Source organism: Coturnix japonica, chromosome 1, assembly GCF_054131305.1.
Source record: "Coturnix japonica strain WE chromosome 1, WE-NBRP24, whole genome shotgun sequence".
NCBI classification, from domain to species: Eukaryota; Metazoa; Chordata; class Aves; order Galliformes; family Phasianidae; genus Coturnix; species Coturnix japonica.
Genome location: NC_140663.1, coordinates 167,289,588 through 167,313,611, shown reverse-complemented (window position 1 = coordinate 167,313,611; position 24,024 = coordinate 167,289,588). Strand labels below are relative to the sequence as shown.

The 24,024-nt window shown below is 37.0% G+C and overlaps 2 protein-coding genes across 11 annotated transcripts in view; one reads left to right on the top strand and one right to left on the bottom strand.

Annotated features, from left to right (window-relative positions):
- CNTN5 (contactin 5) overlaps positions 1 to 24,024 on the top strand; it is a 538,457-nt gene that overhangs the window by 94,865 nt on the left and 419,568 nt on the right. The window lies entirely within an intron of this gene.
- LOC146762841 (uncharacterized) lies at positions 279 to 7,165 on the bottom strand. The gene has a single exon (XM_085508939.1). It carries the CDS (start codon positions 3,927 to 3,929, stop codon positions 2,460 to 2,462), a length of 1,470 nt encoding a protein of 489 aa, XP_085365065.1. The 5' UTR covers positions 3,930 to 7,165; the 3' UTR covers positions 279 to 2,459.

The following is a 24,024-nucleotide window of genomic DNA, read 5'->3' as shown; positions in this document are numbered from 1 at the left end:
CCTCTTGAAAACAACTCTACTATGGTACCCTCAAATCAGTTAAGATATAGATGGCAGAAACATTTGTATTAGAAACACAGACTTTCTGAAGATGAAACATGACTCAGAAGATATGTTTTGTGGTGTGGGTTCTTCTTTTTTTTTCTTGATTTACTTTAGTTTAATGTTGAGATAACCATTTGCCTATAAGGCTGTGTCTCGCTCCAATTTTGTAGGAGGGAGGCAAGGTTCTTTAATATGTGTATACCCGGCGTGAGATTAAGAAGCAACGGTTCAAATGTTGGTCCAACCAGTTTATTAAAGTCCTAGGCGTTTTTAGGGAGACGGGGAAGGGAAGGTAGGCGATAGGGAAAGTAGGAAATATAAGCAAGGAGTCTTTGCAGAGAGCAAAAGAGATAGTCACCACCGTGGGTCCAGCGAGGCACACCGTAGGTTCGTTGATCTCAGGAACTCGTCTGATCGCCGCGGGGGATGGGAGACAGCCAGGGAGCTCCGCAGCAAGCCGGTCCCGGGGTTCTTCCGACAAAGTTTTCCCCTCAGGGAATTCTCTGTCAAAGGTGTCTTTGGGAGTTTGTCTCCAAAGTCCCCAGTTTAGCGAGGGCCTTTTATCCCCCATTTCGGTGGGAATTTTCCTCTTCGAAGTCTGAGAATTGCAGCTCAGCATTTTTGGGGGAAATACCAAACTTCTGAACAAACAGGCAAACACTTCTCAAAAGATGATTTACAACCAGCTTTTGTGACATTCCTGGCCACAGATGGGCCAGCAAGGAAGGAAGAGGGGGTCTCTGTTGCCGGACACAAGCGTTATCGCCTTCTGCAGTGGTCCACTCCTTCGAGCAGCACCCCTGAGAAAGAATGCTCATTCTGCTTCTGCTTATCTTTGTAATCATAAGCAGAAGTACTGTGGCACAACAACACCCACCATTCACCCTCCTAGATAGTTAGCAGTCGCCAGTCTTATCATCAGAAAGGCCTCATGAAGCAAGCTTTGAGACAACAAAAAGAAAACCAGTTCTGTCTTTCACACCACCCCGTGGCTCAAAGGTTGCTTGAAATTGATGTGCAAATGACCATTCACGGTGGTGAGGAAAGGAAAAAAAAAGTAAGCATAAGGAAAAAGAGGGATGGGTGATATGGGGGAATTAAATGTTAACATAATCATCATTCAATCAAAACCTTGATTGATAACACATTAAACATAAGGTTACTCGTAAGGTCATAATTACATTCAGTATACAGGCATGTATTTTAGCAAACCACCAAAGAAACCACTATATCAGATCTCTTTAAAATAGAAATTAACACCCTTAATACCATATAACTTTCCTTTAGCAATCCATGCTTATATATACCATAAACATTTAACAATCACAAAGACAGTTACAATAACTAATAGTATCAAATAAACAAGTAAAACAAATAAATAGGGGTATTTGTGTCAGCTGCTGTCCACTTGAGCATTTCCAAAGCAGTTCAATTGCTGAGAGATATAAATACTAGTTTGGCAAGTTAGAGTACTGTTATAGTCTACCGAACTTTTCACAGGACAGTGTATGTGTAGGATACCCCATAGTATAAACCATAAGAGGGATAATTCCAGAAACATACACATCTCTTCAACAACCATGTTTTGTATGGAACTCCTAGACTGATGTGACACTGAAAAACATCAGTGCAAAGTGCTTTATAATAGATTTGTTTTTTGTGACCACATCTAACAGATATTAGATGGGTTCCTTGGCTCATTTCCCAATTTGTTAGGAATTTGGAAACACTATGGAGGAGTTACATGCAAATCATAATCACTTTGACAAAAAAAAGGGGTAAAAGAAGGGATCAGAAGGAATGGTTATCACTGTGCAGAAAGTACCAGAAATCCAGAATGACCTGAAAAAGAAACTATGAACCAAATTGTGAAGTTTTAACAGATCCAAGGACTGATATTAATCACAGTCCACAACCACAACAAACAAAAATGTAATACTATTGCAACCAAAATATGTAATCAAGAGGTATATTCAGAATTCTAGCACGATCACATCTTCAACTTTTCTGTCACAAAACACAAATGGTTAAAGTCAGTTATCAGTCATTCTATGTTCAGTAAAGGTCCCACAGGGATCTTCTGAAAAATAAGACAACAACTTGCCCTATTTGGGGCTTTGTTAATACAATTAAAAAATGAGAGAACAATCCATCGAGGAGTATATTTTACATTCCTTTTTCGGGGTGTCCTTAGCCTTCTAAGGATATTTGTTAAGGGATTTCATTAAGGTTAGGGAAACGCCTCATGTTAGCTGAGTCAGTGTTTCCCTAGCTTATCAGCAACTGGATCGTGACTCACAGGGGCAACTGGCAGAAGCGGGGAGGCCTTGGGACAGAAGATGTTAACAAACATCCACCCTTCACTGCCTTCCCCCCCCCCACCTCCCACTCATCTGGGGGAGGGGGCGAAAGCATCAGCTTTCCTTGAGCTTTTGTTCTGGCCACAAGTTAACTAATTTCTCTAACCTGACTGTGGGTAATCCATTCATCAAATCTCGTGGAACACCCTTTTGCCAGCCCCGTGTCCAGAGACAATTACGTTTATGATCAATATTTCGCCTACCCGTTCTTACTGGCAATGAGACCCTTCCAGTTCCACTGAGCTTTGGACTAGGTGGCCTAGGAGCAAGGGTGGTTGCTGCGAGCCTTACTTCCTCTGGTTCAGATATACTGGAAGATGCCACAGGCCCATATTTCCTTTCATAATTAATCAACTCTTGGGCAACCTCCCCCCATGTCCATACTTTATATCCCGACTGCAGATGGTTAGAGGTTACAACTCCTAATGCTGCCCGGGTTCTTTCTCCCTGAGGCACAGCCTGTACCTTTCCTTGCAGTTGTATGCCTATAGGTTTCAGTGATTCTGGAAGCCCCCTGATTAAAGGAGTCATCCGTTCAGGATCAACAGGCATCATCATAGGTGATTCATGATGTGGCTGCAACTTTCTATCATACATCATTTGCAGACAAGCAGCTTTTTGAACACTTTCCACTAATTGATCAGCTGTCCCATTAATAGCAAGAGGGTCTCCCCTTTCTAAAGGGTTAAGACCACCTGCCCAATAGGCAGCCCTTTGTGTTAGGGACCAAGGAGCACGGTTGTTACCAGTAGTTAAAAATACTCCAGGCCCCCAATAACCTTCAGCTTCCTTTTCAGTTAACAGTATTTGGTCTCCACCAGTGACACTAACCCTCCACACATATTCCGTCTCTGACTCCTTTGGAGAGCGGCTAAAATCCTTTTTCAGTTTTGCTAATTCAGTGGCAGAAAAAGGAATTTCTTTAACGTTCATTTGAGGATCCAGATCCTCACTGTTATCAAATGTATATTCAGTTTTTATCAAAGGACGCAATTGGGCTGGCGAGTCCTCTAATTTGCCAAGCCCTTCCTTTATTCCTTGTAGTTCCTTCTGAGGAAAAGTTTTTTCTTGAGGCAAATTATGGACAGCAGTATTGCTAGTATTCTTATATGTTAATAGTTCCTTAAAAGCCATTTGCAACAAAACTGTATTATGTTGCTCTCTTTGTAATTGTTCCTCAAGGTTCACTATTTGATTTTGCAGAGTTTTTACCAATTCTTGCATTACTTTAACTGATTCCTGTAATGCTTGTATGGTTTGGGTTTCTGCCGAATGCTTTTCATCTCGGAACTCCACGGCAGCTTTTAAAGCAGCACCGAGTACCGCACAAATAAACGATTTTCCTTTCCCGGCTCCAGTATGAGCCTCATATTGTAAAACACGAATGCGGTCGGAAACACTCTGCAAGTTATACCAGTTTTGTCGTGCCCAATCCACCCCTGATAAAGAGGGCCGAGCACCATGCTTTTCTAAAAGGTCAAATAGCACATTTTCACTTTTCATAGTGGCAATACTTCCACTCATTTCTCAATACCCTAAAAGATCTACACTAAGGGAAGAGAAGGTACACTTAACTCCTTACCCTTCCCCAGGGAGACACACACCTATCAAACAAATGCAAATGCTACAATCATTCCTCCCTTTCACAAAAGACAAAGAAGCCCAATCAACACTTACAAAGAAAGTGTAAACACCTAAATCGCTCCTGGCTACCCTGTCAGGCCAGGAAAACTTCAAGCTTAAAGCCACACAAGTTTCAAAACACTTCTAGGTTTCTCAGAAAGGAATAAACTTCTTGCAGAAGCACAAACGTCAAAAAATTACTTCCTCACTTCCCCAAGAGGCGCACACACAAAACTTTCAAATTCCAAAATACGTTACAAGTTACTTAAACCACAAAAATGCGAAATAGTCTTCCCGAGGAGGCACACACGTATAAAACAAGAGCAAATAGTCAAAATTAATTCATACGTCCCCGAGAGGTAAACACATAAGCAGTAAAGTTTCAGAATATGGAGCGGTCTTCCTGGAGAGGTGCTCACATCTAAGTTACCAAAATTATCGGTCCTTGCAACTCCAGGAGGTACATACAGAAAAATTTTGGAGTTTTTGGAAGGACAACACCCTCACGGCGGGCATCCTGCCGACTACGCCAATAAAAATGTCTCGCTCCAATTTACAGGAGGGAGGCAAGGTTCTTTTGTGTATATACCCGGCGTGAGATTAAGAAGCAACGGTTCAAATGTTGGTCCAACCAGTTTATTAAAGTCCTAGGTGTTTTTTTGGGAGACGGGGAAGGGAAGGTAGGCGATAGGGAAAGTAGGAAATATAAGCAAGGAGTCTTTGCAGATAGCAAAAGAGATATAGTCACCACCGTGGGTCCAGCGAGGTACACAATCCGTTGATCTCAGGAACTCGTCTGATCACCGCGGGGGATGGGAGACAGCCAGGGAGCTCCGCAGCAAGCCGGTCCCGGGGGTTCTTCCGACGAGGTTTTCCCCTCAGGGAATTCTCCGTCAAAGGTGTCTTTGGGAGTTTGTCTCCAAAGTCCCCAGTTTAGCGAGGGCCTTTTATCCCCCATTTCGGTGGGAATTTTTCCTCTTCGAAGTCTGAGAATTGCAGCTCAGCATTTTTGGGGGAAATACCAAACTTAAACACTTCTCGAAAGATGATTTACAACCAGCTTTTGTGACATTCCTGGCCACAGATGGGCCAGCAAGGAAGGAAGAGGGGGGTCTCTGTTGCCGGACACAAGCGTTATCGCCTTCTGCAGTGGTCCACTCCTTCGAGCAGCACCCCTGAGAAAGACTGCTCTTCCCATTTCTGCTTATCTTTGCGGTCGTAAGCAGAAACACTATGGCACAATGACACCCACCATCCGTCCTTCAGGATACTTATCAGTTGTCAGTCAGAGTCTCATCATCAGGAAGGCCTCATGAAGCAAGCTTTGAGACAACAAAAGAAAACCAGTTCTGTCTTTCACAGGCTGCTACAGTTTTATTTTACATCGGTTAAAAACTAGAAATGACTAATAATATGGGCAATTAGGAAGAAATATATACATGTAATCTGTCTCAAGCTAACAAAATTCTTTGTGATGATTCTAATTTCGACACTAGGCTTGAGCAGTTAATTTCTGGTAAGAATCGGGGTATATTATCTGGAACTTTCCCTAACATTGCTTTGCAGTTCCACTATTGGAGCTGCCAGCACAGGATACAAGTACCTTATAAACAAACCAACTCCAGGCTGGGCACTGAGATGGTCTTTTTGAACTTTTCTTATTAGTACAGCCATCAGCTGCTGTAGAACTACTGAAGTTTTCATCATTAAATGGTCTGTACTGGTTTGCAAAATTAATTTCCAGTGATATCCCAGGCTTCAGTGCCATTACACTTATAAAGCCAATGGAGCAGAGTGGAGGACAGTCCTCTAGGAAATCTCTTGTTCCTTGCTAAGCTGTACAGGATATAAGTACAGTTTTACCCTGCTAATTTTCCGTAACCTGGGACTAAACTTTCATTATATCAGACAGCAACCATGACAAAAGAAGTGTATGACTTTTTTTTGGAGGAATCAAGATCTAACTGCCTGTTTTCTAGAAGAATATTCTGACCATGTTAGGTTATTTTAGTTCCCCTATTATATTTGGGCTATGGGAAATAAAAATCAAATGATGGATTGATGGACCTATCTATCTATCTATCTATCTATCTATCTATCTATCTATCTATCTATCTATCTGTCTATCTATTTTCATGACATGGGGAAAAATGGCCTCACAGTATGGGCAATGAATGATACTGTTGGCAAAAGTAAACAGTTATGTATAACTGAATAGACAAAAGCAGTCTCTATTAAGCGATCTTGTGAATAGAGAAAGTATTGAAGAAAACATCTGTATATCCACTTTACAGATATCTACAGCATTAACTGCATGCACTGCACGTCTTCTGTAAATTTGTCAGGAATGATTGTGCATTGAAGGTTAACATGTATATTGAAGATTAAACATGAGAAAAGCATTTGGCATTCAATTTCTTTGCTTTCTGATTAACATATTTTTACACCTTCCCCCCCCCCCCCTTTTTTTTTTTTTTTCCCCCCTGAAGATCCAATATTTTCCTTACATCCTTTTGTATTGTGCCAGTATGTTTGTGACAGTGTTGCCCTCATGCTTAAAAAGGGTAGCTAAATGATTATGACTTTTCTAACATTGGATAGAAAGTACTTGGCATTCTGATAAAGAAGCATGGTTAGTTCTCCATTTAATTAATTAAAGAGCAGCACCCTGGTATGAATAAATCTGTCTTAAGACATGAATATATTTCAAATCATCTTGAAAATCCTTTATAAAACAGGCAGTGCTGCTGAGTTCTGACCAGATATTTTTTTGTCAATATCAAGACAGTCTAGTGAGGTTTTACAACAGAAACGAAAAGAGCAAACTGATATTATTGTGGTGAATGTGAATAGAAAGTCACAATACAGTTGACATATTTATTGAAAATGTATCATCCCACATGAATTAATCTAAGTTTGTTAATGCACAGTAATAAAGATAATGTATTACCATTTTCAAAAGATCAGCTTTATATTCATTTCTTCCATGAATTTACAACAAATAGATAATTAAAGCTTTTGGAACTTGACAATCACAAGTCTCTGTTGTTCATTTTGGAAGGATATATAACCTTCCCTAGTGTGAAAGTGTATTTATTATGACTGTAGTCAGCTCAATGAATGGATATAATAATGATTCTGCCAAAAAAAAAAAAAAAAAAAAAAAAAAAAAAAGAAGCTACATTTCATTTCTTTCTTTTCTTTCTTTTTCTTTTTTTGTTTTCTCCTCAACTGTTCTGTGTATAAAGTAATAGGTTACTGAGATGGCATATTGTTCAATTTCATTGAAATTGCTAACACTGTACAATCTTTCAGATGTTAAAATGTATGGGAATAAAGAGACATAAGGTGGGAGTTGTGAAGGAAGGCATCATGCTCTGAAAGAAAGACAGCTTTTAGAATTTCAGTCAGTTCTGCTGTTTTTATCATTTTATCTCATTTATTCCAAGCTGGACATCAGTACATGGAAGCTCTCCAGGGAGGTTAGCTTGTTTGCATTGTGTCTGTAAGCAGAGCCTTTATTGAATTTGGAGAATTGAATTTCAGAATCTACTCTTAGTAAAACTGTGGTAAAAAATCATCAAAGCTTGTTTGAATAAAGAATGGGATAGAGAGCAAAAGAGCTACAGAGATTAAAACAAGGGGGAGAATACTGTCTCTCACAGTTGATCTTAGTAGACAACTGGAACAGAAAGAAAAGTTTTTGTTTTCCATCTCATACAGGACAATACTTCCAATGAAATATTTCAGACTTCAGAGTAACTGATCGTTACTCAGTTTTTTAATTTTTGTGAAATATCTAATTCTGTGAACACACTGCTAGTGTGTATCATCAAGACAAGATGTAAATAATTAAAAAGGGAATTGTGTAATTGTATATATACAAAAGTACCTATTTTGGAATAATATTAAGTTTTGAATTTTAAAAAAATTAACCCAGTCACTATTAGAGAGCAGGAAAATATCTACTAAGGAACAGATTATCAGTGTCATTATTTTCTTATGTACCTTCCCACTGCTCATGCCACATTTTAAGTATTGGATAATGTGAAAACACAAATCCAGAGGTTTTTATATCTTTGAAAGGAACAGTAACATTTTCACCTGTCTGTTCTCATATCTGAGAACCTAAGAAAGGTTTGGAATCTATAGCATGGCTGAATGTTACAGAGTGTATTTAACCTTACAGAATTAATGCATGCTTACCTACATGCATACAGATTCAAGCAGAGGATAAGTACACACAGAGAGAGAAACACATGCAAGATATTCTTCCATCTCTACTTATTTTGGTTTTAAAAAATAATAAAAATAGCATTAAAAAATGAGGTATTATTTTGTGTATGCAAGAAAAGAACATTAGAATCTTTACAATGAGGGCAATTAAGTAAAAAAATATAAAATACAGTAATGAATGATTTGCCTTTCTAGTGCTATCTGTCTTTTCTGTCCCATTATGTAAAACAAGTGGCCTGTGACATGTCCTGTAGACACACTGTTGATAACATACAAAGACCTTGTGCATCTGGATGTTTTACTCTGGTCCAATTTTCTTTCAAAATATAAAACTTAGTTCAGTTTGCAATTTATTGTAATAAGATATTTAAGGAATGTTCAGTTTTATTTGATCTAAAAAATGTTCACTTATTTTAAATTGTCAGTTTGAAAATTATTGATACAAGAGTTAGTCAGGTTCGCAGATAAATTTGCAGCTACTTTGCAGCTATTTAAAGTTAGAAATATAGTAGTGTATTTAACATATTCAATGGGTATCTCTGAATGGATGACATTCATGGAAGGTGATTGTCCCTCTTTGCTTTTGTGAGACCCCATCTGGAGTACTGTGTCCAGGTATGGAGACCCCAGTACAAGAAAGGCATAGAGCTGTTGAATAGGGTCCAGAGGAGAGCCACAAAAGTGATCAGAGCACCTCCCCTGTGAAGACAGGCTGAGGGAGCTCAGCTTGTTCAGCCTGGAGAAGAGAAGGCTGTGGAATGACTTAATTGCAGCCTTTCAGTACCTGAAGGGAGCCTATAAACAGGAAGGGAGTAAGCTCTGTGAAAGTGTGGATAACAGCAGGACAAGGGGAAATGTTTTTAAGTTGGAGGGAAGATTTAGGCTGGATATCAGGGGGGAAGTTCTTTACTATAAGAGTGGTGAGGTGTTGGAACAGGGTGTTCAGAGAGATTGTGCAAGTCCCATCCCTGGAGGTGTTCAAGGCTAAGTTGGATGGGGCCCTGGGCAACCTGGTCTAGTAAATGGGGAGGTTGGTGGCTGTGCCTGGCAGTGGGGTTGGTTCATGATCCTTGAGGTCCCTTCCAACCTGGGCCATTCTGTGATTCTGTGATTCTCTTTGGGTTGGAAGGGATCTTTAAGATCAACTAGTTCCAACCCCCCTGCAATAGGAAGGGACACCTCTCTCTATACCCATCCAGCCTGGCCTTGAATGCTTCCAGAGAGGAGGCATTCACAGCCTCACTGGACAAACCGTTCCAGTGTCATCACCACCACAGTAAAGAATTTCTTCCTAATATCTAGTCTAATTCTACCCTCTTCCTCAACTGTCACTAAATGCTCTTTTGAAAAATCCCTCCCTATATTTCCTGTAGGCACCCATCAGGTACTGGAAGGCTAAAATCATAGTTTGAAGGCACTGAGAACTCTTTTCCTTCAGAGAACTTGACAGACATATGGAGCAGAGTAATGCCACTCAGGTATTAAAGTGTTTTTCTGATTGCTAAAGTACCACTTTAGTGTCAGAGCTCATGGCCAACCAGGCATAACTATATCGTTTCTACTATGTCAGATACTATATTTTGTATGTGGTATTCATTTTGTTCAGTGAATATTGAGAGGGAATTATTCTTTATTCCATAGGGCCAGACTTACTTTTTAGAGTCTTCAACCAGTACTTGAAATGTAAGTAATATGAAATTCAGGGAGGAATACCAAGGATTTGGAATCCTTGCAGAGATACAGGTGATATGTTGAACTGATACTCAAATGAAGGAGCCCAGAGGTGAAAGGAAAGTAGAAATCAAGGAATTATCTCACCTGATCTCAAACACGCAGTATAGACATCAATGTCCGACCCAACCAGACATTGCTAATCAGATTCCCTTTATAGTCAAGGGAGATGAATAGCTGCTTTTACAGCTGGATGCATTTGATGGAACTTGTATGTCTTCTTTGATATGATATTATTCCCACCTAAGAAGTGTCTTCTTTTTCTCCCTTGAATACAAAGGAGCAGACATTTCACTGCTTAGATGCAAGCCTTGTAGATAGCTATGTTTGGTTAAATAAATGCCACTCCAAGACACTGCAAGCTAGGGTAAGAACAAATTACTTTGCAGGTATATTCATACCTTTCTTTTTAATGAGATTCCAGTGTTGCTGGAAATGTGCAATGACAAGGTACAAGTGTAAATTGTAATGATTTTTTTTTTAAAAGGAAAAAAAAAAAAAAAAAAAAAAAGAAAGAAAAAAGGAAAAAAAAAATCATAACCAGGAGAGGCTATTTCTGTAAGGAACTGCTTTGATTTTAAAGAAGAAAAAATCCAAGGAAGAAATTGCTAGTTAACACTTATTAATTTGCTGATATCAAGTGTTTTTCTGATTGCTTTAAAAAGTGGCCACAGATCAAAGTTGGTGCTTGCATTCATCAACATAACAAATTTCTGATGTGTAAAAAAAAGCAATAGCTCAGATGAGCCACAAAGAACAAAAGAATAGTATTATCAGAAGCTTCTAAGCTGTAGGTGAACCTGAAGGAGCGACTCTGAAACCTGAAAACAGCACAAATCTTTCAAAGCTGTCAGAGAAGAGGCTGTGAAACTCCATTCAGGCTTACATTTTTATGAACATGAAATGACTTTTCCAAATTTGATTCAGTGGAAATTACAGTAAAAAGCACAGATGTCTAACACAACCAATGTAAAAATATATATAAGTATATACGATAATTTATAATATATGTACACTATATTATCACAGTTCTTATTACTTCTTGTAAAAAAAGTTCATGTCTACACTCAGTGTCACTGTTTTTCTCTGTATTTCCTCTTTCTTCCACCAGAAGAAAGTCTTATTGCTAGTTCAGGTAAAATAACCAAATGACTCTGTAGGATTTCTTCACATAGAGGTATCAGTGTAGTATCTTGATTGCTCATTATCTTATTTCCAAGCATCTCATATAATTTCCTTTTATTACTGCTGTTGCTTATAATTTGTAGAGATACCTAACTTCCTTTTCAAAAATAAAGTAAAATAAAATGATGCTCTAGTCGATTTCTTTTATTTAACATTTAATCTGGAACATTTCATTTTCCTATTTGCCATTTCTATGGAGATATATAATCATTACCAGTCCTGCTCAGTAATGCAGTCACATTTCCAAATTTTGCCTCTTTGCTCTCTGTTAAGGTGGTAAAAATCAAGATAAGAAGATAAATTAATACACTCATTCTGAGACTTTAAGTTGGTAACTGTTGACCTTTATCTCAGGGAAACCCAGATGTTCCTTCTGACTTTGAATTTTTGCTCCTAGACAGCCTTTAATCCATGCCAATACCACCCTCTCTCCCAGGATTAATTATCTCATTTAGTGCTATCATGACAGATCTGGACAAAGACCTCTTGAAAGTGTTTCTTCTCTATTCTTCCCTTTCCTGTTACACACAAAGAAATCTAACACTGAAAAATGATATCATTGTCACAGCCAGAAATAAAAGAAATGTCTCAGATTCAAGGTTAACTGTCTAGTCAGCAGGTATTATCCTAGCTTGGAGTTTCTAGCTTTGGAGATTGAATGTCTTACATTGATTGTTTCTACACTTGATAGTGTTTTTTTACCTTTAGCATTGCAACTAAGTGCAACAAGATATCTACTATTATGAAAAAATTTGAACGCAGATTTTAAAGCTGTCTTGGAATCAGAATAATTTGTATAGCAATCTGTTTTGGATTCTTTCTAGATTATAGTTAAAACAAACAAACAAACAAACAATAAAACCAATAATATTAATATTTAGCCAATCAAACTTGTTAAATCAGTGTTTTTCAATATCCGAGGGGTTGAAACTAGATGATCATTATGGTCCTTTTCATCCCAGGCCATCCTCTGATTCTATGATTCTATGATTTTTTGAATAAATGTTTCAATCTTTCTGTTTGTGATGAATGTTGTTCATAGTTTCATAGTTTCATAGTTTCGTGCGGGTTGGAAGGGACCTTAGAGATCATCGAGTCCAGCCCCCGGGATTCGAGCCTCTGTGTAGCAGAGCGGCACTTCTACCACTTGCGCCACAGGGGGGATTCGAACTCCGGGCCCCAGTGTTGCAAGGCGGCGTCTTTAACCACTGCGCCACCGGGGCACACATTGTGTACATTTAGTTATAGATAAATCTGTACATCTTTCAATACATATAAAAACAGAATTCCATTTGATCCTTATAATATTTTAGAACCTTACTGGTAGTGTCATATGGAGTAATTACAGTGACAGCCCTCAAAAGGGTAAAGCACTAGGATCTGTTTTGTACAGTCAGAGCAGAAAATTAATACCCCAAGGATTATCTTGCCAAAGTCTGGAGTAATCAGTAACCTAATAATTGTATCATAGACATTGTCACCATCCTTCTGCTGCACTGGATTGCTAATGGCAACACTATTTTCTAAGGTGGAGCGGTGGCAGGTCTAACATTTGACCATATTCCAAATGACCACATTAACACAGGTAACTAATCATGATTTCTACATAACAGCTCTTATATTTCCTATCTTTTTATGTCATATGAGTTGTGGACATGTTAATAAAAAATCTCAGAAGTTTGTGAATGTTCAATAAGAGGTAATGCTAGAATAAGCCTGTTATTCACATAATAGCTTTTCATATAAATAAACAGAGTGATTTTTGAAGTATTCAGTCAGTGTTTTATAGTGATTTTAGACAGTGTTTCTGGCTAGTCTGAGTGAAGTAATTTGGCTTTGATAACCTGCACATATTTGTAATACAGCCTTGCAGCAAACGGCTGGGTAAATCCTCACTTCTGCAGTGACCAGCATGTGTTGCAACACATCTAAACAAGGACAGCATTCTGCTTTGCTAAATAAATGACGGAAAAATATTTTTTTTATGTTTTAGTGAAAGGGACAAGTTCTTTCATACTTTTATTTTTTATGAAGAAGGATGGACTTTTTAAAGCTTTAGAAAAAAATATAATTACAGATGAAAAACTGTTTTAGTTAATTAAACACTAAGCTTTTTTGAATTGTAATATGTTGTGCAAAGATTTATAGTTTAACAATATATTAGATAGATAGTTTTGGTAGATTAAGTAACAGAGACTGTTTTCGTGTGAAATTGAACCATCTGTAGATATATGTGTGTGTGCTTGTATATGATATATATATTGAGGTCCCTTCTAGTCCCTGACATTCTGTGATTCTGTGAAACTGCAACATAAATTTGTAGATTATATAACTTATAGAAGTAGAGGTGGAGAGACTGCATTCATCAGAAGATTCAGAGGATTCATTTTCTTTGAGTGTTAAATTCATATTCTTGTTTTGCATTCTGAAGTGGTCACGGTAAACATTGGACTTTTGCATCTGGTTTCGAAATAGAGCTATTTTTCCTGTAGAGATCTTAATTTTGCTAATAGGTTAAGTGCAGTGAGATGAATACAGACACTCTGTCTGCTTTGTGATAAAGCTAAATTAATACCCAAAGGATTAACCTTTTGTACTGTGATGATTATTATTTTAGAAATTGCTATTAAATGCACTTTAAAACATGACTTGTACCAATAGGTTACTGGAATGTGTTTGGGAGGAGCAGAAAACACTCTCAGGGTAAGATAACTAAACTCAGTATTTTTCTGATCTGTTTTAACGATATTAAGTAAAATATTGTTGTTTTTGTTTATTTGTTTGTTTGTTTGTTTTAACCAAAAATTCTGTAGAGAATTACTTATCTTAAAACTTTTATATTCTTCTTTGTCATTGATAGCAAATATAAAACTCAAATTCTGGTGTCAGTTTTACTCTGGTGAACTACCATTCTGTGAGAATCTCTGATCAAAAGCAATTGCAATGTTTCAAAATTATCCTTCATTCACTTCTATCCACTCCTCTTTGTCAGCTGTCATAGCAGGTTTGGGTTTCTGCTCTGGATATGAACCTGCTGAAGTTAATTAAAAGATATTGGGTCAGCTCCCTTGGTATGCTTAAGCAAGAAAGGACTATTGGATTTGAATCGTTCTCCCTGTGAGCATACAGTGTGCTACCTGAAGATTGCCAATATATCACTGACCTCATTTTTATAAAATATCTTAAGAAAATCATACCAAAATCTCAAAAATTATTCATCATGACCTGTGCTGCAAACTGATATAGAAAAGTTCTTTTGATTCAATGTTGAGAAAGAGTGGCCTAAACATTTCATGAAATCTTTTCAGTGATCCTGTCACAAATAATTGTTGCATTCTCATTGCTTAATAGAGAGAATATTTCTTGACTCATTAATTATTTGTAAAAAGGCAAAGATGACTTTATTTCCCCATTAGAACTTCTTTTCCTGATGCTCTATGTGTAAATTTAAAACACCCTTTTGAAGGCTGATTATAGAGAATATGCTGCTGGGTTACCCATGAAATACTTCCCCAAGGTCATTGAGTTTACTAGTTTTTACATTAGACTATACTGTACTATGGCTCCATCATGAAGTTATTACTTGCGACCTTTGCTGGTCAGCCTTTGTTTGTTGTCCATTGCTCTTTTGCAAGGCTTGAGCTCCATCTCATGCTGACTCCCTATAAGGGAGTGCCTGTCCAAGCTGCTTTGAACACTCTACTCTACTACTGCATGCAGGTAGTGTTAGGGGGACTGAAATAAAATGAGAGGCCAACCTTTAGGTTCTGATTTGCTTTGGAGGATTAAAGGACATGGTTTAGAGGAGAAATCTTTGTGGTAGGTGGCTGGTTGGACTAGATGATCTTAAGAGGTCTTTTCCAACCGTAATGATTCTATGATTTTATAATTCTAATTTAATTCCAGGTGAATATATAATCAATTCAGGAAGTAATTAAAACATATTTCTGCATAAGAATTAACTAATATTCATTCCTTGTTAAACTGACTCATATTCCAGATGTCTAACAGATCTGTTAGTGAAACAACCTTGCTGCATTAATGTATATCTATTCTAGGCTTGTGGTCTCACGTAAGTCTGATGTATTTTCACTTTCTTAATTTGTCTCAATGCTTTGGCTTAATGTATCATAAAAATATCTAGTTGCAGTCATTGCATGCTTTGGCAGCCATGGCCTAATTTTAAAGTCTGTCTTTTGAGTTGATACATACATTTTATTTAAGCATTTGTATGGAATAGTTTGTCATGTTTCACATACTCAAATCAAGCACTGCTCTTCAGCTGTTCTTTGAAAGCTTTTGATATCCTGATGAACTGTATATCTACTTCTTGTTTACACTGCTCTATAGGAAAAGGGTAAAAAATCAGAAATGTTGTCTTAACTTATTTCAGTTTTCTGGATGATATTCAGAGAACTTTTCTTACCGTTTTCAGAATAATTTAGTTGTACTATGATGCATTACCGAAACATTGTGTTGAGAGATATTTTCTCTCTGATGCTGGAAAATGTCATGCAGATTCAGAATATTCACATGGCAAAGAATCATTATTTTTCATTAGCTTGTTTATCAAAATCCTGCTGACTCTTGCGACACATGTGAGAGCCCCTGATGCCAGATGCTGGGGAGCCAGCACCAGCCATGGAGCACTATACTCATTCCCCTCCTTTTGTCTGCACAAAATCACCAATTAGATAAGTTTGTACTGACTCAGTGGGAGAAATTTAAAAGTATATCTCAAAAGCAGCATATGTAGAAGACTTTGTGAACGTTTATTACAGAGCATGTCATTGCTTTCCATACTGGCTCCATTCCAGAGCACCTTATGGATTTCAAGCAAACTATAAGAATTGAGAAAATATTTAAGGCAAGCAGTGCTCTAAACCACACAGGTAGGATTTTTCCAAAGTGTAAATTGATTTAGTTATTATCTTATTTATTTATTTACTTATTTAGTCCTTTGCTCCTGAGAAATGTTCATGACCATGAATCATGAAGCTAAATCATTTTACACAGTGATCACCTTCATTTATTGTGTGTGGTTTTTTTTTTGTTTGTTTTATGTGAACATTGATGAATACTTAAAGCATGAACAAATAGTACCTTTATTGCCAAATCCTTTCTATACCGCATATTGAAATACTGCATTCTATGTAGATTAAATTATCCAAATTACAAATACAGATACTTAAATGATTACAGAGCCAGTAGTGAAACCCCATATTTCTCTCCAGCCCTTCAGTTAGCAGAAAATGTTTGTAGTTCAGAGCATTCCATATTATCAAAATCTGTCATAAGAGTGTATGTCAGAAAGGTTTGCTAGAGTGGTGATGAAGAGACAGAGATCAGTTATGATATAATTACTGTAAGATTGGCTTCTACAGTTTGCTTTTTTGTTCAGTTTTAAAGTTACTTCACCCAATGCATATTCATATTAATTTTTCTTTAACTGATGAGCATCTCTGTTTGACTTTATGAAAAAATAGTGACTGGTATAAAAAAGAAATAATAGGAGAATAATAGGAGATATTAGCACAGAGGATGGACATTTTTCAAATAACATGAAAATAAAAGCAGGAATTAAAATATAACTGTGAGATAAAAACAGTAAGGTGTCTATCTTATGTAGATTTTCTTAGCTTTCTGCTTGCACAGGTGCAAAAAACAAAACAACAAAAAAAAAAACCACTAGAAATGAAAAAAGTCCAAAAGAGGAGAAAACAATTGCACATAATGTTGTCTCAATGAAGTGTATCATACAGGTTTATTCCACTGTAATACCTTGAAGCTACATTAAGACTGAAAATTGCAGTACTCAAGCATTAAGAAGTTCGGTGAAAAGAATCTTACATGCAAAATGCCTTATATGATCATAAAATTAATGATTATCATAATATCAAGTAGAAAGGGATTCTATCATTCTTTTGGAAAAAAATAGCATTCAACAAAAATTCTTCATATATTTCCTCTCTATAATCAGGAATGTAAATCTCTCTATAATTGCATACCTTTTTGTGGCTGGTTGTTAGAGTGCACTGGAAAAATCAGAATCTTACAGTTTAATAGAACAGGAGGGCTTGAAGAGTAGAAAAAGCCTTGACTTACAACTCTGAGGCTACATTTCATCCTTAGACAGATAATATTTGGAGCATGTGGAGTGCTCTTTGAAGAAGCTTGGTAATGACCAAGAACAAGAGAAGTTACAGGTTGGAATTATGCCAATGAAAGAAATTTCCAGAATATGGAAAATTTTAGATAACATTTCTTATGAGACTTAAGTAGGGCCATGCCATATTGAAATTATCTGTGGAATCACTTCATTTAGAAGATATGTAGTTTGGCCAAGTGTAAATGAATGTGTTCAAGAAACGTTTGGATGTTGTGCTGGGGGATATGATTTAACTGGGAAGTATTGGTGATGGTTGGACTGGATTATCTTCTAGGTCTTTTCCAACCTTGATAATTCTGTGATTCTGTGATTCTGTGAATCATAACTGCAATATTTGGCTTTAGCTGTAAGCTGATGTGAACTTTTCACAGAATCACAGAATCACAGAACTGTAGGGGTTGGAAGGGACCTACAGAGATCATTGAGTCCAAGACCCCTGCCAAAGCAGGTTCCCTACACCAGGTCACACAGGTAGGCATCCAGGCAGGTTTTGAATATCTCCAGAGAAGGAGACTCCTCAACCCCCCTGGGCAGTCTGTTCCAGTGCTCCGTCACCCTCACCGTAAAGAAGCTCTTGCACACATTCGTGCAGAACTTCCTATGCTCCAGTTTCTGGCCATTTCCCCTTGTCCTGTCTCTACACACTGCTGAAAAGAGTCTGGCCTTGCCACTTTGCCCCACACACCTCAGACTGATAGACCTGGATCAGGTCCCCTCTCAGTCTTCTTTTTGCAAGGCTAAAAAGAGGCCAGAGTAGAGGGGGAGGACCATCTCCCTCGACCTGCTGGTCACGCTCTTTTTAATGCACCAGTATGCCATTGGCCTTTTTGCCCACCAGAGCACACAGTTGGCTCACAGCCAACCTGTCATCCACCAGAACACCCAGGTCCCTCTCTGCAGAGCTCCTCTCCAGCGGGTCATCCTCCAATCTGTTTAAAGCTATTCTGAAAGTTTTCTGGAAAAAACATTTAATCTGAAATAAAAAATTAGTTCACCTACCATCTATGAATGTGGTAATTCTTTTCCCCTTTCCAGTCACAGGCAAACCTTAAACATTTTGTGCAATGGGTAAAGATAAAAGTAGTTCAGCACTGCAGTCATTGAAATGGCTGGAGTATACTGAGTGCTTGGACTTGCACAGCCATTCCTCAAGGCCTCAAGGACTGACACTAAGCTGCAAAGCCTTTTTTGGGCCACTTCAGGAATGCCACATCCCAGTCATTCCAGTGCAAAGCAAAAGGAGAGATTAGCACAAAACCTGCTTGCCCTCAGGAGTTCATCAGCTGCTCTTATCAGTGTTCATTCCTCTCCTGGGCATGATGTTCCCATAGTGCCAATTTTTGTTGAATTAACATCCAAGTTTTCTGAGAAGCTAGAACAAAGGAATTGCTAATGTTTTCTGAGTGTTTCCATGGTGTGAGTATGCATCATATTGGGCAGGTATGTCTGTATTCATCTGTTTAGTTAAATGGCTTCTGGTTATGAAGTGTGATATCTATTTCCAGGAGAAAGAAGATGCCACCACGATCCCTAGAGTCATTTAGGCTCATATACTAAAATCAGAAAATGATATTTTTGGACTTTTATTTTTGCTATTCAGCCTGATTTCCAGTAAAACAATAGGGCTTTTTATTTATATTTATTTATGTATTTATCTAGTTTGGATAGTGAATAAAATGCTTAATATAAATAGTTCTTGGTTGTAAATGTAGTTTGTCTCAGAGATAACTCAAAATTCTTATATAAAGGAAGTACACGGAAGACCTAGTGACTTAAAAGAGCTTTGTCTTCCTTATCAGAAAAAGCCTTAAGTGTGTGCTGCATCATAATGACTACCTTCAGAGAAAACAGTCCAGGTGTAACTAATCACTGTTTTTGCCATGTTTTTCTGTGTGAGGTTGGACAACAGGGAAATATCTCAATGCTATCTTTGTATTGCATACACTGCATTGGTTTTTCAGTAGTCAAACTATTATAGTTCTGACAGCAAAAGAAAAAAAGTAAATTTCCTTGCCCAGAAAACACAAACAAACAGAATGAGTTCACCAAAAATTCTTTGAGCTTTTTGATTAATATATATATATATATACATATTCCCACTGTAGCAGGATGTTTCACAATAAAAATCTTTCAGATAATCCATATTTTGAAGCTAATAGAATAGAACACTCTACAGCACTTGTCAAATACATGTAATACTCAGTATAACATTCCCAAACTTTACAGCAGACTGTAAATGTCTTTAAAAGCTAATGTCAGGGTCTGTGCTTTAGAAAGTCTATCATTATCTCACTTGTCAATATAAGCTATTCATCTTAATAGCAAATGCTTTCCTGGAAAATAAACAGGACTCCATCTTTTCCTCCATGCTGCAGCTCTACATATTGCCACACTATTTCCTAATTCACACAAAAGGAAATTTAAAAGGAGTTACATCTCACAGTAAATGAAGGGAAGGAAATGAAAGCTTTGATCTCTGGAAAAGTGAATTGGGTTTTGAGAACGGAAAGTTGGTGAAGAACTGCTGAAAGAATTGAAGCCTTTTTACCTTACAAATGAGTGTCTAATCCCCATGAAATATGAAGCCAAAACTAATTTGGAGATGTCAGTCTGGTGCATAAAGCTTGAAAGCTACAAACAAAATATACTATCTGGCTAGCACTAGTAATAGTACAAGCTATACTAAAACTTTATGATATTCTTTAAAAGCTGAATAAAGTCATTTCACATTCTACTTATTTATTAGCTATTTGCATCAGTATAGTGCTGAGTATTTAAGCAGTTTGAAGGAGAATAGTGTAGGTGAATCAATAATTCACAGCTCTGAATCATAGAACTAATATAGCAACTTCCTAAAATGTCACCATGCAGTGTGAAGCCTATTAGTGAAAGATCCTCTTTTTTTCACACAGAAATTAAATAGTTATCACTCAGAAAGTACCAGTCTAAACATTTATAAACAGTAAAGTATTCTTGAAAGGTTTTTCTATTGTTGTATCTCAGATAAATTAATGTTTCCAATACAGTAAATGTTTATCTTTATTCCAGACTACTAGAGGAGCTGGAAATCATGATCTCCCAAAATGACGTTTCTTGTTTCTGTTGTCATATGGAAGCCAAGAGTAGTTGCTGGTCATGAAATCCACATATCCATGTGCATTATGAACTAGGGCTCAGCAGACTGCACTGATCTCACATGTCCTTGTCACCTGTGCCAAGGCACGACAAAGCAAAATTTCCCAATTCACACACTAGATGTATTTTTAAAGAGCTCACTTAATTTTGAAACAGTTACAAAACAGAAAATTAATATTCATTTTAGGTATATACATGTATAAATATTTATTATAGGTAGAGGAGTTAGGAATCAGAATTTAGATTTTTGTGGATGAAAGAAAGTAAGCTAGCAGTTGGCTCTGATATGAAAAAATCTAACAATGGTCATATAGAGTGCTTATATAGAATTGCAAATAACTGCAAACTTAGCAATGGAAGAAACACTGATGAGGCATTTAATGAAGATATTTCCATTTATAATCATTCTGCATTGTTCATATTACCAGTCATAGTCTTGGATGAAGATAAAGCCCTCCCCAGTTCAGGAGAAGAAAAGTGCAAACCTCACAAAATGCTTACAATGTAATGTGCAACAACTTCATATTCAGAGAGGTCAGGTTCCATAGTATCATCATGTTGATGATGCCATATGTGACATTTATTGTTGCGCTAAGATTCCAAAGCAGTGCTGTATAGATAACATGTCCCAGTATCTCCGTCCTGCTGCATAGCCAGTGTTGCTTATTGTGCTTTTTCACAACTTACATCTAATAATCACTGTTCTAACTACTGATTTTTTTTAAAATTATTATTTTATTTTATCTTTTTTCTGTGCAGCTTACATATTCCTTCAGATAACAGCTGTTTCTAAGACACTGATCCCCTTCATATATACAATTATTCCAGGCTAAATTTGACAGAATGCATATCCTGTGCTTCTTTAGCATATTATTACTACTTTTTGGTCCTGACTTTTTGTAGCTTTTCAGTTTAGAATCTGGTATCTCTCATTGATTTGTTTGCTTTCTTTTTTGTTCATGTTCCTACACAAATGCAGCAACACTATCTTTCTGTAATGGCTTTATCTTTTTTCTTAAACTCTATGATAACCAATGTAAAACATCTGCATCAGAAGATATGGTGTAGAATTCTGCAGATACACAGCATAAGACAGCGTCAGGGGCACTTCCTAATGGCTGCTTAAGCGATAGGAAGGACGAAAATTATGTAGGGAGAATATGATACTTGATGTTACTTGAAGCAGAGCAATAGGTCTTAAAATTGCTATCCATTAACTCCCTGCAAGGGCTAAATCATCATTTAATTGATTCCTCATAATGTACTCTAAGTAAATGGAAAATAAACAAGCATGAACTGAGAAAAAATTGTTGCATCATATTAAATACAGGTTGTTTTTTTTTTTATTAACTGCATCACTTTCAATATAATTTTAATTTTTGTTCACGAACCACTCTGTAAGTCCATCAGGATATATATGTTTGAAGATTGTGGACACTGGTTTTCCTGTTGAAAATATACAACACATATTATCCAAACTTATTTTCTACTTTTAATGTTTTTTGAGTATTTATTTAAATTAGTGAATTATACTTCAGATCATAATCATAGAATCATAAATTCCTTAGTGTTGAAAGAAACATTTGAAGGTCAATTAGTCCAACTCCCCTGCAATGCACAGGGACACCACAACTAGATTAGGTTGCCCAGGGCCTTATCCAGCCCTGCCTTGAAAGTGTCTAGAAATGGGCATCAACCACATCACTCTGCAACCTGATCTAGTGCCTCATCACCCTCACTGTAAAAGTCCTTTTTCTTGTATCTAACCTATATCTACCCTCCCTAAGCTTGAAACCATTTCCCCTTGTTCTACCACCACTGACCCTGCTAAAGAGTCTGTCCACTTCTTTCCTGTAGCTCCCCTTTAAGTACTGAAAGGCCACTCTCACATCACCTCGCAGCCTTCTCTTCAGAATGAACAGCCCAAGCTCTCTCAACCCATCCTCATAGGAGAGGTTTTCCATTCCATGGATCATTTTTGTGGCCCTCTGGATGCACTCCAACAGGTCTATGTCTTTCTTGTACTGATTACTCTGCATAATAACTGTCTATTATCAGTTGTCTCTTAGCTAAATTTAACAATTTAGTACTAATTAAAATTAGCTTTTTGTACTGCTACTGAAGAGTTATGGGTTCATCCCAGTTAAGGCACATTGCCAGCAAGATCTCTGACCTAACTCTCTTCCTTCCAGTTTTGTGTATTCTATCTAGAATGGGTCTTGGGACTAGGAATTATTTCGTAAAATACTAATTATTGTAGGCCAATATTCTCTCAGCAGGATGCTCAGAAATCGTATGAATTCATGGGAACTGGTATACAAGCATGTAACTTCATGGTCATGTTTAACTATATCAATTTTTTCTTTTTGTGGCTACTTTTGCTAAGGTGTGAAAGTATCACTATTACTATAGACATTAGCTGGAAAAGATAAATAAGCCATCACTGCTAGCTCTAATCAAGTTGTTCTTAAGTGTGGGAGCTTATGACATTAGTACCTGTCCCTTCTGGCTCAGTCATATTGGTGCTGTTCTCGTGACCAATGAAAGATCTGAAAGATGACAGTTGGGAATCTTAGTAGAACATTCATTAAATGAATACATAAAATGTGTGATATCCAAGTATTTCCAGGCTTTCACAGAGTCATAGAGTAGAATCATAGACATAATTCTTTAAGACTTTGGCAATTTTCTGAGAACATGAGACTATTTTAGACAGTAATATAGACTTTTCCTTCAAAAACTGCAAATGCAGGTAGTCCTTTTTTCCTTGAATTGAAATAATATAGAGAAGGAATAGTTTCTTATGTGGCAAAGCCAATATTAATTAAAATATTCAGCTTCTTCCTGGTTAAGTATTTGTAGCAATAGAGATAGCACAACTATAAACAACCTTAAAGCAGAAAATTAATTATTTCTGATCAAAATTTTGACTCTAATGCAGGGTGGGTGCTTGTTGTATTAAAACATGTCAGGGAACTCTTAGAACTGATCTCATATGGAACCACAGAATACAGCCATTGCTTTTGTCTTTAGACAAAATATTACCACATTTTAATGAACATCTCACTGAACAACAACAATAACAACAACAAAAACAACAAAGATGCAATATTCGGTAACTTTTTTTTTTTTTTTTTCTATTTGAAAATAAACAAAGTTCTAACTTGTTTTTTGTTTTGTTTTTCCATATTTTCTGTAGAGATTTAAATGTTCCATTAATTCTACACTAAGGAAAAGTTTCAGCCTTAGCAATATGTGCAGTTAGCCAGTCAGATAAAGCCTCCCTCTTATTTTAAATTCAGAATTTTACAAAGCTGCAATGATACCTTATTGTTCAAAGACAGGCTCTGTCTCTTCCCTCATTTTGTATTAGTTGTAATGGAATTTTTCCTGTACTCCAGGAAAAAATCCAGTCTCTAGTAAATAACAAAACTGTTGTAAGCACAAAACAGAAGCCTTGCTTGGTAATTTTTCCCAATTTTACTATGCAGTAATTACCAATAGTAAAAACTTAATAAAATGAAGGGAAATCATGAAAGT